This window comes from Pogoniulus pusillus, chromosome 5 (assembly GCF_015220805.1).
Source record: "Pogoniulus pusillus isolate bPogPus1 chromosome 5, bPogPus1.pri, whole genome shotgun sequence".
In the NCBI taxonomy this organism is placed as follows: domain Eukaryota; kingdom Metazoa; phylum Chordata; class Aves; order Piciformes; family Lybiidae; genus Pogoniulus; species Pogoniulus pusillus.
The window spans coordinates 33,285,225-33,298,235 of NC_087268.1; the positions used below are offsets into that span (position 1 = coordinate 33,285,225).

General features: G+C 41.4%; 1 protein-coding gene across 1 annotated transcript in view; it reads left to right on the forward strand.

Moving 5' to 3' along the window:
• Positions 1 to 13,011, forward strand: part of COL4A1 (collagen type IV alpha 1 chain) — a 149,164-nt gene that overhangs the window by 109,900 nt on the left and 26,253 nt on the right. The window contains exons 23-34 of the mRNA XM_064143765.1: positions 617 to 700; positions 1,429 to 1,499; positions 3,465 to 3,656; positions 4,550 to 4,718; positions 5,060 to 5,152; positions 5,252 to 5,356; positions 6,823 to 6,920; positions 7,187 to 7,337; positions 7,630 to 7,743; positions 8,609 to 8,776; positions 9,275 to 9,364; positions 9,928 to 10,080. Of these exons, the coding sequence (XP_063999835.1) occupies positions 617 to 700; positions 1,429 to 1,499; positions 3,465 to 3,656; positions 4,550 to 4,718; positions 5,060 to 5,152; positions 5,252 to 5,356; positions 6,823 to 6,920; positions 7,187 to 7,337; positions 7,630 to 7,743; positions 8,609 to 8,776; positions 9,275 to 9,364; positions 9,928 to 10,080 (1,488 nt within the window). The remainder of the gene's footprint in view (positions 1 to 616; positions 701 to 1,428; positions 1,500 to 3,464; positions 3,657 to 4,549; positions 4,719 to 5,059; positions 5,153 to 5,251; positions 5,357 to 6,822; positions 6,921 to 7,186; positions 7,338 to 7,629; positions 7,744 to 8,608; positions 8,777 to 9,274; positions 9,365 to 9,927; positions 10,081 to 13,011) is intronic.

Sequence of the window (13,011 nt, forward strand, 5' to 3'; positions counted from 1 at the left end):
AAGATGTGAATTCTGAGATGAAGAATTAGAAAGGGGCAGATGAGTTTGGAATGGAAATGGCTTATGAATCATTGCCATGAGTATAATTGAAGCTAAAATTGTATCACCTATAAATAGTACTGTCAACCACACATTTTAGCAGCATTGACTAAGTGGACATACAGGGGAAAAAAAAAGAGCTGCACTCATTTACACAATGGTTGAGCCTTCCTAATCTAACCCTGCTCATTGCTTTTCTGAAACTGTAAAATTGCAGTGTCTATACAGGTCTTCTCTTTCTGATTTGATCTTTTTATTTCTTCTATACCCAGTACATTTTTTTTTTCCTCTTTTTGATCCTCTTCAGCATGGTCTCTTTTAACTCTTCTGTTAAGTATCATCGGTATGATAAGATTTAAGTTGATTTTCATGCTGTTCCTTTAAAAAAATTAAAGAATTTTGAATATTAGTTTGCTGATAATTTTTCTTTGAAGCATATAATTGGTAGTAGCACGTTTATCTTTATTCTTTCAAATTGGAGGGTGTTAAATTGACATTTGCTTCTGAATCTGTCTCTTTTTGGTTGTCTTAAATAGCTTCTTTGCTTATCATTAGTTTTGTTGGGACTTTTGTTTAGGTGACAAAGGTGAAGCCTGTGCCTTATGTGATAAAGTAGGACCTCCTGGACTTCCAGGACCACAAGGGCCACCAGGCCCAGAAGGTAAAAGCTTATTAACTACTTGAGAATTAACCTACATAGCCTAAAATCTGAAAATGCAGCTTATATGATAAAATTAATTCCATTTTGTCCCATTGATAAAATCTTTTCTGAAACTATTGCAAAGAGGATGGAATATTCCTCTTTTCAGATTTCAAAAGTACAGATTTCCAGTGCAATCAAGAAGAATTACCAAGGAAGCAGAAACTGGCCACAGTGGAGGGTCTTTACAAACTACGACTCAAATATTGTCACAGAAGACTGTGAAAATGAAAAGTTATGTTGGAGGCATTTGTCCTGTGTGTGCAGCAGCCCATACATGTTTCCAATCCTTGCATAAAATTCTCTGGTTGATAAAATAATTATTTCCTGCTACTATATGAGAGAAGTGCTACATGCAAGCAGTGATATTATACCTAGTGTTTGTTCTACTGGCTCTTAAGGAAAATTAGTGCTGTTTATGTCATTTCAAGGCTTCAGTGGCTACATGATAGGTCTAAGTGTGAGGTGAATTAATTTTTAAGTCAAATAAATCATCAACTTCTGAATTTATGAATGCAGACACATATGAGCATTGAATCCAGACAGCTTTACTGGCTTCAGCAGCATTATGTTGATAAAACTGGGGATGGGATGAGACACTTTGAAAAGGATCATAAAGAACTCACATACAACAAGCTATTTGTAAAAACACATATTAAACAGAGTTGTATTTTTGTCTCTCTGACAAGGTTTTCCGGGACAATCGGGATTCAAGGGTGACAGAGGTTTACCTGGACTTGATGGCCTTCCAGGGGTACCTGTAAGTAATGCCTTGTCAAGTGTTATGTGTGTGTCCCATGAGGCATGTGGTCAAAGAACATGCTATCATCGGTGTAGTTGTGCAATAGTCCTGTTCAAAAACAGACCACCACAGTGATAAGATGAAATTAAGAACTATGCCTAGCAAAATAAACTGGGAAGCAACGTGGTTCAGCTATGAGAGGGAAAAAAGCTGTTAGAAACAGGTTATATATCTGTGTTTGCTCATTGTATGAACTCATCAGGACTTGTGGCCTCCTGTCTGAGCAAGGTAAGCAGTGCAGCTGGGTAAAAAGTAAGACCTCGCAGGAAACAGATACAAGTCAGTCCTGATCTTGTTGAGATGCGTTCCAGTAACTCTCTTCTGTTGTGTACATCTCTATGGAGAGAGACACAGTGCCATCTAGTGCAGTGTGAGCAGTCTGGGGTTAGCATGCATTATGTTCTGGCAGTTGGAGGTTTTGGAAACGTGCAGTGTACTCCATAAAATGTAATTAGCAGGGGAGCTAAGTCATCTTGAAGAAATAATGGACAGCTCTGAAAGTGCCATCACTTGTAAATTACACTGTCATGAGACAGCTCAGCTCCCTTGAATAAGCCTGGATGTCAGAAGTAGAACAGCCATAACCATAACACTTGTCTAACATGTAACACGGGTTACTCCTAGATGAGCTGTGCTACCACAGTCACATTTGATCTTGTGAGAGTTCACTTGAGTGTCCCTACATACACTGGGGTATGCTGTCAAGGTATATCTTAATATATGTGTTTCTGTCCCAGTTTGAGGCCATGAGCTGCCTGGGGCTGGAGGACAGAGATGACTGTTATCCCTTTCCAGGAGTAAGAATGAGGATACCACACACTGATGGGAAGTTTAAAGAGATATTCCATTTACAAGAGCATATATACGAAAGGCAATCAGGTAGAATAAGTATGTTCACAAACTAGACCATGTCCATTGGACCAAGACTCACTGGGCCCAAACTGGCCTCCTAGAATCCTCCACTCCTTTCACCCTTAGTTGGCCTGAGAGTAGGCTGAAACTTCCCCCCTGCCAAGTTGGGACCTACAAGGCCTGTGCTGGCTGCATGCCGCAGCTCACAATTCCCTGCCAGCTAGTAGCCATCTGCCCCACAAACGAGGAGATAAGAAGGGATGCAGTTGCTGGAGCAAGTGAATGGAGAAAAGGCAAGGAGGAGAAAGGAAGGGTATTGGTCAGGTGCTGCCTTTTAAGTTATGTTACTGGAAGACAGAATAGAATAACAATATTGGCTGCCCGGGGAGGTGGTGGAGGCACCATCCCTGGAGGTGTTCAAGAAAAGCCTGGATGAGGCACTTAGTGCCATGGTCTAGTTGACTGGATGGGGCTGGGTGCTAGGTTGGCCTGGATGATCTTGGAGGTCTCTTCCAACCTGGTTGATTCTATGATGATTCTATGATATCACAATATCCTGGGATGACCAGTTCCCCCCCTGGCATGGGCCTCCATCCCTCTGGCTTTCCTTAAGGGAAACCCTAGGACCCCTCAAGCTAGCACAGTGAAGATGTCTTTCTAAAAAGTCTTGTTTACCTTGGTGCTGATGTTGTATAAATATGTGTAGCTGAAATCCAGTGGGTAGTCTACTGAAAATTCAGAGTAGGTTTTGGGTGTCATGTCCTGTGGTTCTTGTTTAAGTGGTGTGATTTTATATGCACCATCAAAACTGAAATAGCTGCAATACAGCAAGGGACAAAATGGTCAAAACAAGAAGATATATATTATTGCCAAAATAAGAAGATATACATTATTTTTTATTCACACTAGAGCCCTGCTTTATCCTAGACAATGTTATCATACGACCTCCTTAAAAACTTAATGGTTTGCTTGATTTGGATCTGTTCTTTAATTTCTGAAGGTTTGTTTTCTCTTGTATGATTTGAATCATTGGTAGGACAACTGGTGACATCTGAATTTATGCAATTTCAGGGCCCCCCTGGCGCTCCAGGACTTATGGGCAGGCCTGGGGCAAAAGGAGAACCCGGAGATTTTTCTTATGATGCTATCCTGAAAGGTGAAAAGGGAGATCCTGGTTTCCCAGGACAACCAGGTACTCCTGGAAGAGAAGGAAGACCAGGGAAAGATGGATTGCCAGGTCTCCAGGGTCCAAAAGGAGCACCGGTATGTGTGTTTCTTTACCCTTACATACTGTCCTACAGTGTGTTTGTTTATGTTTATATACTATCCTATACATTCTGTCTTTCAGATCAACATTCACAAGTTTTAATATCCTACACATGCTTTATATTTTTTGCCCTCATTTGTTGTTCCACGTCTTGGTCTTACCTTGAGTTCGTTGTTCCTCAGAGGAAGACTCTAGCTGCCCTGGAACTAGTGAGGAAGATGATCCTTTGATAAGAAACTATTTCAGAGTTAGATTTTGCTCCTTTCTTTTTACGTGTCATGATGGTTGAACTCAATCTTGAAGGTCTTTTCCAATCAACAGCAAAACCAGTTATATGATTCCATGATTTAGATGTTATCAGCACGACTCATTACTTTCAGGACTATAGAGCAAGGTTTCTTTCTCAGCAAAGAAATAGTTTTATTCCTTTCTCACAGCTTGGTAGTGAGAACTAATGTGGATGATGTAGCCATTATCTGGAGATGACTGAAGAAATGTAGGTATCTAAGTAGAGATTGTAAGACAAGTTTCAACTCTAGACTATGTCTCTTTTGTGGGAGAGTAGAAACTAATACTTCAAGGTCTTGCACTGATAGAGAGTTTGGATATGGAGCTGAATGTGGAGGCCACACGTGCTCCCAGATCCACCACTGAGAACATAAGCCTATGCATTTAGCTACACTGCACTCTAGGTATGATTTCAGTGTGCCATATTCCATGTGGAACTCAGTTCTACTTCCACTGAAATCAGTGATAAAAAAACATCTACTTTCTTCAGCTTTACAGATACCTGTGCTCAATCCAAGATAGAAAATATTCAAAGAGAGAAGCAGGTGTGTTCTGTGTCACCAGTTAGGCAAGAAGTACACTTATACTTTCCAAAAATTAGGGTACAGCTGGCTTGAAAGGAGAACGTGGTCCCCCTGGCCAACCTGGATTCCCTGGAGTACGTGGTGAAAGAGGTTTTCCTGGCCCTCCAGGCATAGGCGCTGCAGGATTACCTGGTGACAAAGGAGACAGAGGCTTTGATGGAACTCCGGGTTTGCCAGGCCTTCCAGGTAATGCTTTAGTATGCTTTTAAAAAACACAGTAATTTTTGAATGTATTTATGTATATCTTTCAAGTGGTTCACCAGAATTTAAGATTGAAATAAAAGTACTTTCTAATTTAAATCAGTATTTGCTTTCAGCAATATAATTGCAGATCTTAAAGTGTGTTTTTCATGAAGAGTAAAGCCAGGATGGTTTAGGTTCACCTTAGTTTTCTATGAATCTCTTGCAAAAAAAACTTAAAACCAAGTCAGTGGTAATGGTATGGATGGAGTTATATTGCTGGCTAGATGAAATGCTGCTGTTTAGTTTCATCAATTATTATACTTGATAGATCCTTATATTAACAGGAGCAAAGGGTGAAGCAGGACGAACTGTGTCACTTCCTGGACCTCCTGGTGCAGATGGCCTTCCTGGGCCACCTGGTTTCCCTGGACCCCAAGGTATGGTAGCTGTATTACTCTAGGTCTGATGATTATAATGGCTCCATTCCCTAGAAGCTGGCCTTTGTATTAACATTTGTCTTGTTTTCACTTGCAAAGGTGACAAAGGGAATCCTGGGCTTCCAGGTAGACCTGGCCTGCCAGGAGAAAAAGGTGCTGTTGGACAGCCAGGTATAGGGTTCCCTGGACCTCCAGGACCCAAAGGTAAGAAAAGGTTTTCCATCTAACAGACCTGATGTAATTGGAGTGTGGGAGTGTGGATGGAGGTTTGCCTTATAATTCAGCCCTGGCTGAATGGAGTTTGGGAGGTGTAGCTGAGGAACCTCCCTTGCAAAAGCATCACTGTTTTTTGCAGTGGTGTTCTGCAGATACAGTGTCAAAGCTACTGCCAGAGTGTGATAGCGTATAACATCTTACATTGCAGCAGCTGAAATTGCTGAGAGATAATATCTTTCTGAGAGATGAGATGATCTGTTTGAGAGATGAGGCACTGTGTAAGGTTGGTCAAAAAAACACACTGACATAAGTATAGTATTTTTGGGCCAGTGATAGCAGCTCTGTAGCATTGACGTGGCTGAGAGTGGTTTGGCTAGAATACCACCTTACTCAGTTTAGTCTTCCCTGCATATCTGGTATCAGGGTATGCACATAACATAGGGAAACTCTAAACATTCATATTTCTAGTTTTGGAATTTTAGGAGATGTATTTCCTAGTGCTGTTACTAGAACTAGATGACTGAGCTTATTGCAGCCACCTCAATCCCTAAAATTCCTGAATGCCTTCATTAATATTTAATTTATTGTGGTTCCACACATCAGTGAACTAGGAGGTTCAGGAAGACTTAATAAGGAGATTTACTTGTGGCTACCTCTAGGTCCTCTGAGCTTGGTGTGGGATAAACCTCACTGTATCTAGAACAGGATTGCTGTATGTTCTTTGTTGCCATCAGGAAATGAAAGACATATCAAATAAATTTCTTCTAAGGAGCCTTCCTTGAATTCATCTCTGCCAAATGACTTGTCTGGGGCTTAGCCTAAACCCAAGATTTCCTACTGCCCAAGGCTTTTGACTGGGAAAGGACTTTCATGTCAGTTTATTGCATGTGTGCTGATGTTCTGTGAGTGTTGTCTGTAAGCGATTTGCAGAATGTCTTATGTGTTCCTTCCTTCATTCTCAAGGCACAGTGCATGGGCCAGCTATAGCATAGAAACCTGTGTGCAGAGCACACTTGGACATGTAGGACATGTCATATGACACATACTGAACAAAAGATGTTGATTTGCACGTGCATTTTGTTGTGCATCCCTCACTCTGGTGCCCTACACATTAAGTTACGTTTTCTGAAGACTTTAGGAGCTCGGTTTTGCAGACAGGATGTTTCTCAGTGACATCAGCCCACAAGGCTCAGCTCTCGTGTCATGTAAAAGGAGACACTCTGTGTTTATTTCTTCTGGATGATTGTTTCTCACCAAAAGCCAAACACTGCATAGTGTTTGAATCTCTGTTGAGATGTTTGGATGCCGGCACCCCTAGAAGTTTGACATCAAAGGCTGCAGAGACCTTTTCAAACACATCCCTGTGGGGATGAGAATAGTTCAGTCAGAGTCTTGAAGAAACAGCAGAGAACACTCACAGACAGTAATGATGTGAGGTTTGTTTTGTTTTATAGGTTTCCAAGGTCAGCCTGGCTCACCTGGTCTGCCAGGGACTCCAGGAACCCCCGGCTTGGATGGTTTGCCAGGTGTACCAGGTTTACAAGGTCAAAAAGTAGGTATCATCTGCTGATACTGTTATCTGTGACTTCTCATGTTAACAGGAGTGTGTGCAAAGATCCTGTTAGGTTTTTTGTTACTAACTAAAAAAAGTTGATCCAATTGTCCTTCATCTTGTGTTTCCCATTGTGCACCCAGAAGGACAAAGTAGATGGATGGAATTAATGTGTAAGTCTGCCTCTGAGTGGTTTAAATGCAGTCAGTGAATGAATTCTTGGTTTTGATGTGTTAATTCACAGTCTGTTGTGTTTCTTTGCCTAGGGTGAACCTGGTGTAGGTCTCCCTGGCCCTAAGGGATTACCAGGCCCCCCAGGCCCAGCTGGCATCCCTGGAGAAAAGGGAAATCCAGGACTACCTGGCTTAAGGGGCGAGCAAGGCTTTCCAGGCATACCTGGTCAGCAAGGATTCAGAGGTAACACTGAAGGGAAAATACAGCTCTGTATTTCTATTTCTTTTCCAAAGTCACACCTCCGTAGATGCAGCAAAAAATCTATTCATCACAGAGATATCCTACTGATATCTTCTAACAGCCATCTCTAGCAAATGATACTGTGCCTTTCCTCCAAGCCCAGGTAGGAGGTGTGAGAGGAGGAATCAGCTCTTGTTAGCCAAGTGCTTCTGATTTACCTAATTTATCATCTTCAGCAAACATGATTTCATGTAATGTTGGAGGACACTAAGTCTATGTCTCTGTCTTTCCACAGGGGACCCTGGCCTCCCAGGACTGCAGGGCTTGCAGGGGCCTCCAGGTGCACCAGGGCTTGGCCCACAGGGATCACCAGGACCTGCTGGACAGCCAGGACCTCAGGGACCACCAGGTGAGAGGAAAATGCTTCCATGATGTTGCTTATGAGTGGACTTTTGGCAGAAATGGATATTGATATTGGTGAAAGTGTTGCTTGTGAACTATGTAGTGAGTCAGTGAGGATGCATGGAAGGGACATGTCAGTGGGCCTTCTCCATCTGGTCCAAACCACAGGGTGAGGCGTCCTGAGAGAAAAACTGCATTGGTGGGTGTGATGGTTTGGGGGTTACCCCGCCCCTCCCACAATTTTGTATTTGCCCCAGCTAACTCAGACGGCCTCTGGGAATATAGATGAAGCAATTTATTTACAGCTAGCAGAATTTACAAGCAGCTATTTACAATATATACAGTTATATACAATTATATACAGAAATATACAAAGGATAAACAATATAAAAGCACAGCTCCCCTCCCAGAAACCTAGGTCCCCAGGAGGGGCTTTCAAACCACCCCAACACCTCCCCCCAGCCCTCTCAACCTTACCCCAGTTCTCAGGAAGAAAAGAGGTGCAGCCAAGAGGTTAGGGAGCAGGGTTAGTAGGAGCAGGGTTAATGAGATGTGTCTCGGTCTAAGGCCAAAGCAAGAGAGAGTAACAAAATGGAGAAAGAGTCTTTCTTCTTCCCAGAGTTCTCAGTGTAACTGTGAGAGAAGTAGACACAATTGTTTTTCATTTCACTGCCTGTTATCTAGTTCTTTTACCAAAACATCCCAGCTTGCTTCAAACTAGCACAGTGGGTAATATATACCTCACGTAGAAAGTGAGAACTATTTCTGCTGTCCGGCTTTGAGTCTTCGTTTGACATGCTGTGTAGTTTCTGAACTGCAGGTGGACATAATCAGATACTAAGAAGTAATACTTTATCTTCTGTTTTTCCTAGGATTTCCTGGAGTGAAAGGAGAAAGAGGCTTCCCTGGTATCCCAGGTCTAGATATGCCAGGTCCAAAAGGAGATAAAGGTAGCCAAGGTCAGCCTGGAGTACCAGGGTCTGTGGGATTACCTGGCCTGCCAGGTCCGCAGGGGGCCATTGGACTTAAAGGATCATCAGGTAACCACCTTCTTCCTCAGCAAAGCAGCATCTTTGACACTGTTTTATGAAGTTGTGGTAACAATGCCCTTTCACTTGGTTAGGAATTGATCCATCAAAGAGCCCAGGCTTGGGAAAACACATGGGCTGATGTCAGTAAAGTAGCTCTGTAAATACATAACTGAATTGCTACTCAAGTCCTTCAGTGGATTAAATACAGCAACTTGCAGGAACTGGCCTTTAGTCTGTAGTAATGAGAAGTGATCATTCTGCACAGCTGCAATGACAGAATGTGGTTTTAATAATGCCTTGGTTAATATCAACATTGTTTACAGTAGTAGGAAGTCTTAAGAATCTGTCAAAACCAAACTGTTTTATTATGGTTTTCATAACTATTTTTGTTGCATCATTTTTCTTTAAGTAGTGCAATTCCTAACATGGTAGGGAGTAAATTACATTTCTTTTCTTTCCTTATGCTATTGCTTTATGTTTTTATTCATTATTTCACTTTGGTTTCAGGACCCAAAGGAGAAATGGGAGTCATGGGAACTCCTGGATTGCCTGGAATTCCTGGCCCAGTTGGAGATCGAGGGTTACCTGGTGAGAAAGGTAAGAGATTTTTCTCAAAATCAGAATTGTGAAATCCACCTGTATTTCCAGGCAGAAGTCTGGAAATAACAAAATATAAGGATTATGATTGGCTGAAGGGATGTTTTATGTCTTAGAACTTCCCGGTAATTTAGAAAGCCATGTTCTAGGAGCAGTCAGGCCAGGATTTTTGGTCTGTACTTCCATAATGTAAGGGTTTGCTAGGTGCAAGAATGCTCTAGATGTTACTCCCAAAAAATGCTGTGTTTGAAATTATAAAAAGCAGTCAGGAAGGTCTTAATAAATCCTTCAAATAATGCCCTGTATTACTGCCAAACTCCTATCCTTGTTTTGAGAGTCTATAATTAATAGTGATGAAGCAGGAAAAATAAGTCAACCTTTTTGACAGCTACTGTGAAGCCCTGGTATAAAAAGTACTTTATATGAGATAAATGAGATCTTCTAGAGCATGATACTTGTTGCTCAGCTTTTGAATAAATAGCTAATTTCCTTTGTTACTGTCTACTAAATATTTTTGCTAGGTTCTATATGCCACTGAAATATTCTGTGCTAACCCTTTATAGGTAGCCAAGGTTCCAAAGGTGTAGTTGGACCTCAGGGAGATCCTGGTGTCAAAGGAGATAAAGGTGAAGCTGGTCTCCCAGGAAAACCTGGAACAATGGACACCATGGACATGGTTAGTCTCAAAGGCCAAAAGGGAGATCCAGGAGAAAAAGGTAACTATAATCTCTGACTGTGGATAAGTGTAATTAACACTCATATAATCAACAATGCTTTGAGTTCAGTTCACACAGCAAATTGGATCTTTTTCTGGTACTTTTCAACTTCACAGAAACAAAGTTGAATAGAATTAATCACAGACAGGGTTTTGGTTGGATGGAAGAGGTTCAATTTGCCCTTATGGAATCCATCTTACCTCTTTTATTAGAAGACTCTTGCAAAAGAAAAGAAATTTCAAAGTAGAAATTAGATCTTACCAAAAGAGAAAACCTGTCTTTCATTTTAAACATACAGTGGAAACACTGTTGTGGCTGTGAAGGCCAACTGATACTGCAAGAAAAAGTGGACAGCATTTTGAGCATGTGTTTCTCTGTGACCCGAAGACATTTCAGGAAGAAACATATATATGTTACTATCCTGAAAGATCACCTTATGTCAGTTTAGAAGCATCTGGAAACATGCAGGAGAAAGGCAATCAGTTTTCTATTTAGAAAGTTAATGGTGGCAGAGATATTAATTTTTTAGACAATGCATTCTTGCTGGGTTTTCACCCTACGTGAAAGTTCAATGGGTGAAGATAATTCTCTCTCCTGTTCTTTTTTTCCTTTTATTTCTTGTCTTATTTACTTTTTAATTTAAAAATAAGAGTTTTAAAATAAATAATAATAGTTTTAATTAAAATTAAAGTGTAAGGCTTAGAAAGAAGCTACTGCAATCATAGCCTTCCGTTCCCCTCAGCCATGTCCTTCAGCCTTTCATTGTACCTGATGTTGTCTGAAATAATTACGATTCTTGCTGTTTTTTTCTGACTTCTTGTATTGGCAGCATCCTTGTCAGAGTGCACTTTGCTAAAATGAGAGATGTACTTCAACTCATGCCCTGCTAGAATGGAATCTCTCTTTTGTGAAATGACAGCTGACTCAGTTTGTGATAAGCCATGATCCTTAGTCCTTTCCTTCTGAACTGCTGTCTATGCAATTGCTTTGAATTTTCTATGCATGCTTCTACTTACCATATGTATAGAATCATAGAATGGTTTAGGTTGGGAAGGACCTCAAAGATCATCTAGTTCCAACTCCTCTAACATAGGCAGGGACACCTCCCACTAGAACAGGTTGCTCAAGGCCTCATCCAACCTAGTCTTGAATGCTTTCAGGGAGCATCCATGACCTCCCTGAGCAACCTGTTCCGGTGTTTTACCACCCTCACTGTAAAGAACTTCTTCTTAACATCTAGTTTGAATCTCCTCTCTGCCAGTTTAAACCCATTAGTCCTCACTCTGTCATTACAAGACCTTTTAAATAGTCCCTGCCTATGCTTCCTGTAGGCCCCCTTCAGATACTGGAAGGCTGCTACAAGGTCTCCTCTATGCCTTCTCTTCTCCAGGCTGAATAGCCCAGATTCTTGTAGCCTGTCCTTGTAGGAGAGGTGTTCCAGCCCTCTGATCATCTTTGTGGCCCTCCTCTGGACTTGATCCAACAGTTCAATGTCATTCTTGTGTTGGGGGTTGATTTTCAACCTTTACTCCAACTCTGCAAAAGCCTGATCCTGTCCTCTTTTGAGCTCTTTCCAGTTTAGTGTTGTCTGTACAGTGTATTCAGTGTATTCCCTGTTGCACCCAGGCCAGAACGCTTGAGACTCCTTTCCAGTTTGACAGTAAATCACCAATAACTGTACTATAATGTATTTGAGTTGTGTGAACAGAAGAATTTCCCATTCTAAGTCACTCCTATCTCCTTGTTGTGACTACTCACTGGAATGAGACGTGGGATTGTGTGCCTAAGCTGGGTCTCAGAGAAAGCTAGGCGTATGGATGGACCGTGCCTCCCAAACTTGGGCAGCCAAGGACTGCAAGAGAGTGGAAGCAAGTATGGAGTGCATCTGTCTCTAAGCTGAGATGCACTTTTGATGAAGCTCAGGTTTACAAACATTTCCTCTAGATGAATTTTTCTCATTTGTTTCTGACCTTGATATATATATATATGGTGGTGTGGAAAGCCTTAAAGCAAATCCACCCATGTTGTTTCTCATGATTTTCTTATCTACTATTGGCCTGTAGGTTGACTGATTGATAATTAGTTTTATTTCCTTTCCAGAAATCCACATTAGGCACAGTGGTTACATGCCAATAAAGAAGCCTTTGATGAGAAATTCAAATGGTTACTTTCTTTGGTTTCTAACTTCTACATCTCTTCAGCACTACTAATGCACGCTTGCAAACTTGTATGCTCTACCTTTTCCTGACCACACACAGTCTGCAGATTGGCCTGGCTCACACAGCCTGGAAGGGTAGGTTACAGACAGACCCCATTCTGAAAATCTCTGCTGTTATTCTGCCCATCCCATCCTCTTCAACCCAAAGATACTTACTACCAGCACAGAAAGCCCGGAGTATAACTTCGATCTCTTAGCTGCCTTCATCTCTCTAGGCATGAATATTGCAGGAATGTTCTTAAAAACTCCTAAAATACAGGCTGTGCTTAAAAGACTATTTTTAGGAGAGATTGTCAGTGGTGTTTAATGAAAATACTGGTTTTGACATCTTGGGATGTTTTTAATAAAAGCCACTTAAAAATGTTCAATGAGCTATATTCATTGACCTATTGCCCTGCACCTGTATGCAATATTAACAGAAAGAGTTATGACCAGAAAGTGAGGACCCCAAAGCTGGAGAAGGAGCATGCTGCAGAGTAAGAGGTGGATCTTTCTGGAATCGTGAAGATGCTTTCACATTAGATAGAACCGTGGAAACAGCAAATTTCTGGCTATGAACTGGTTGTTCACATGTACATTTTTAGGTAGCAGAACAGTCAAATCAATCATTTCTGCTAGCACCTGATACTGTCTGTCACTTCTGAAGTATCTGACTCAAATACATGTTCACTTGCAATTTCTTTTGAAGATATAACTTGCCTTGTCATTTGCAC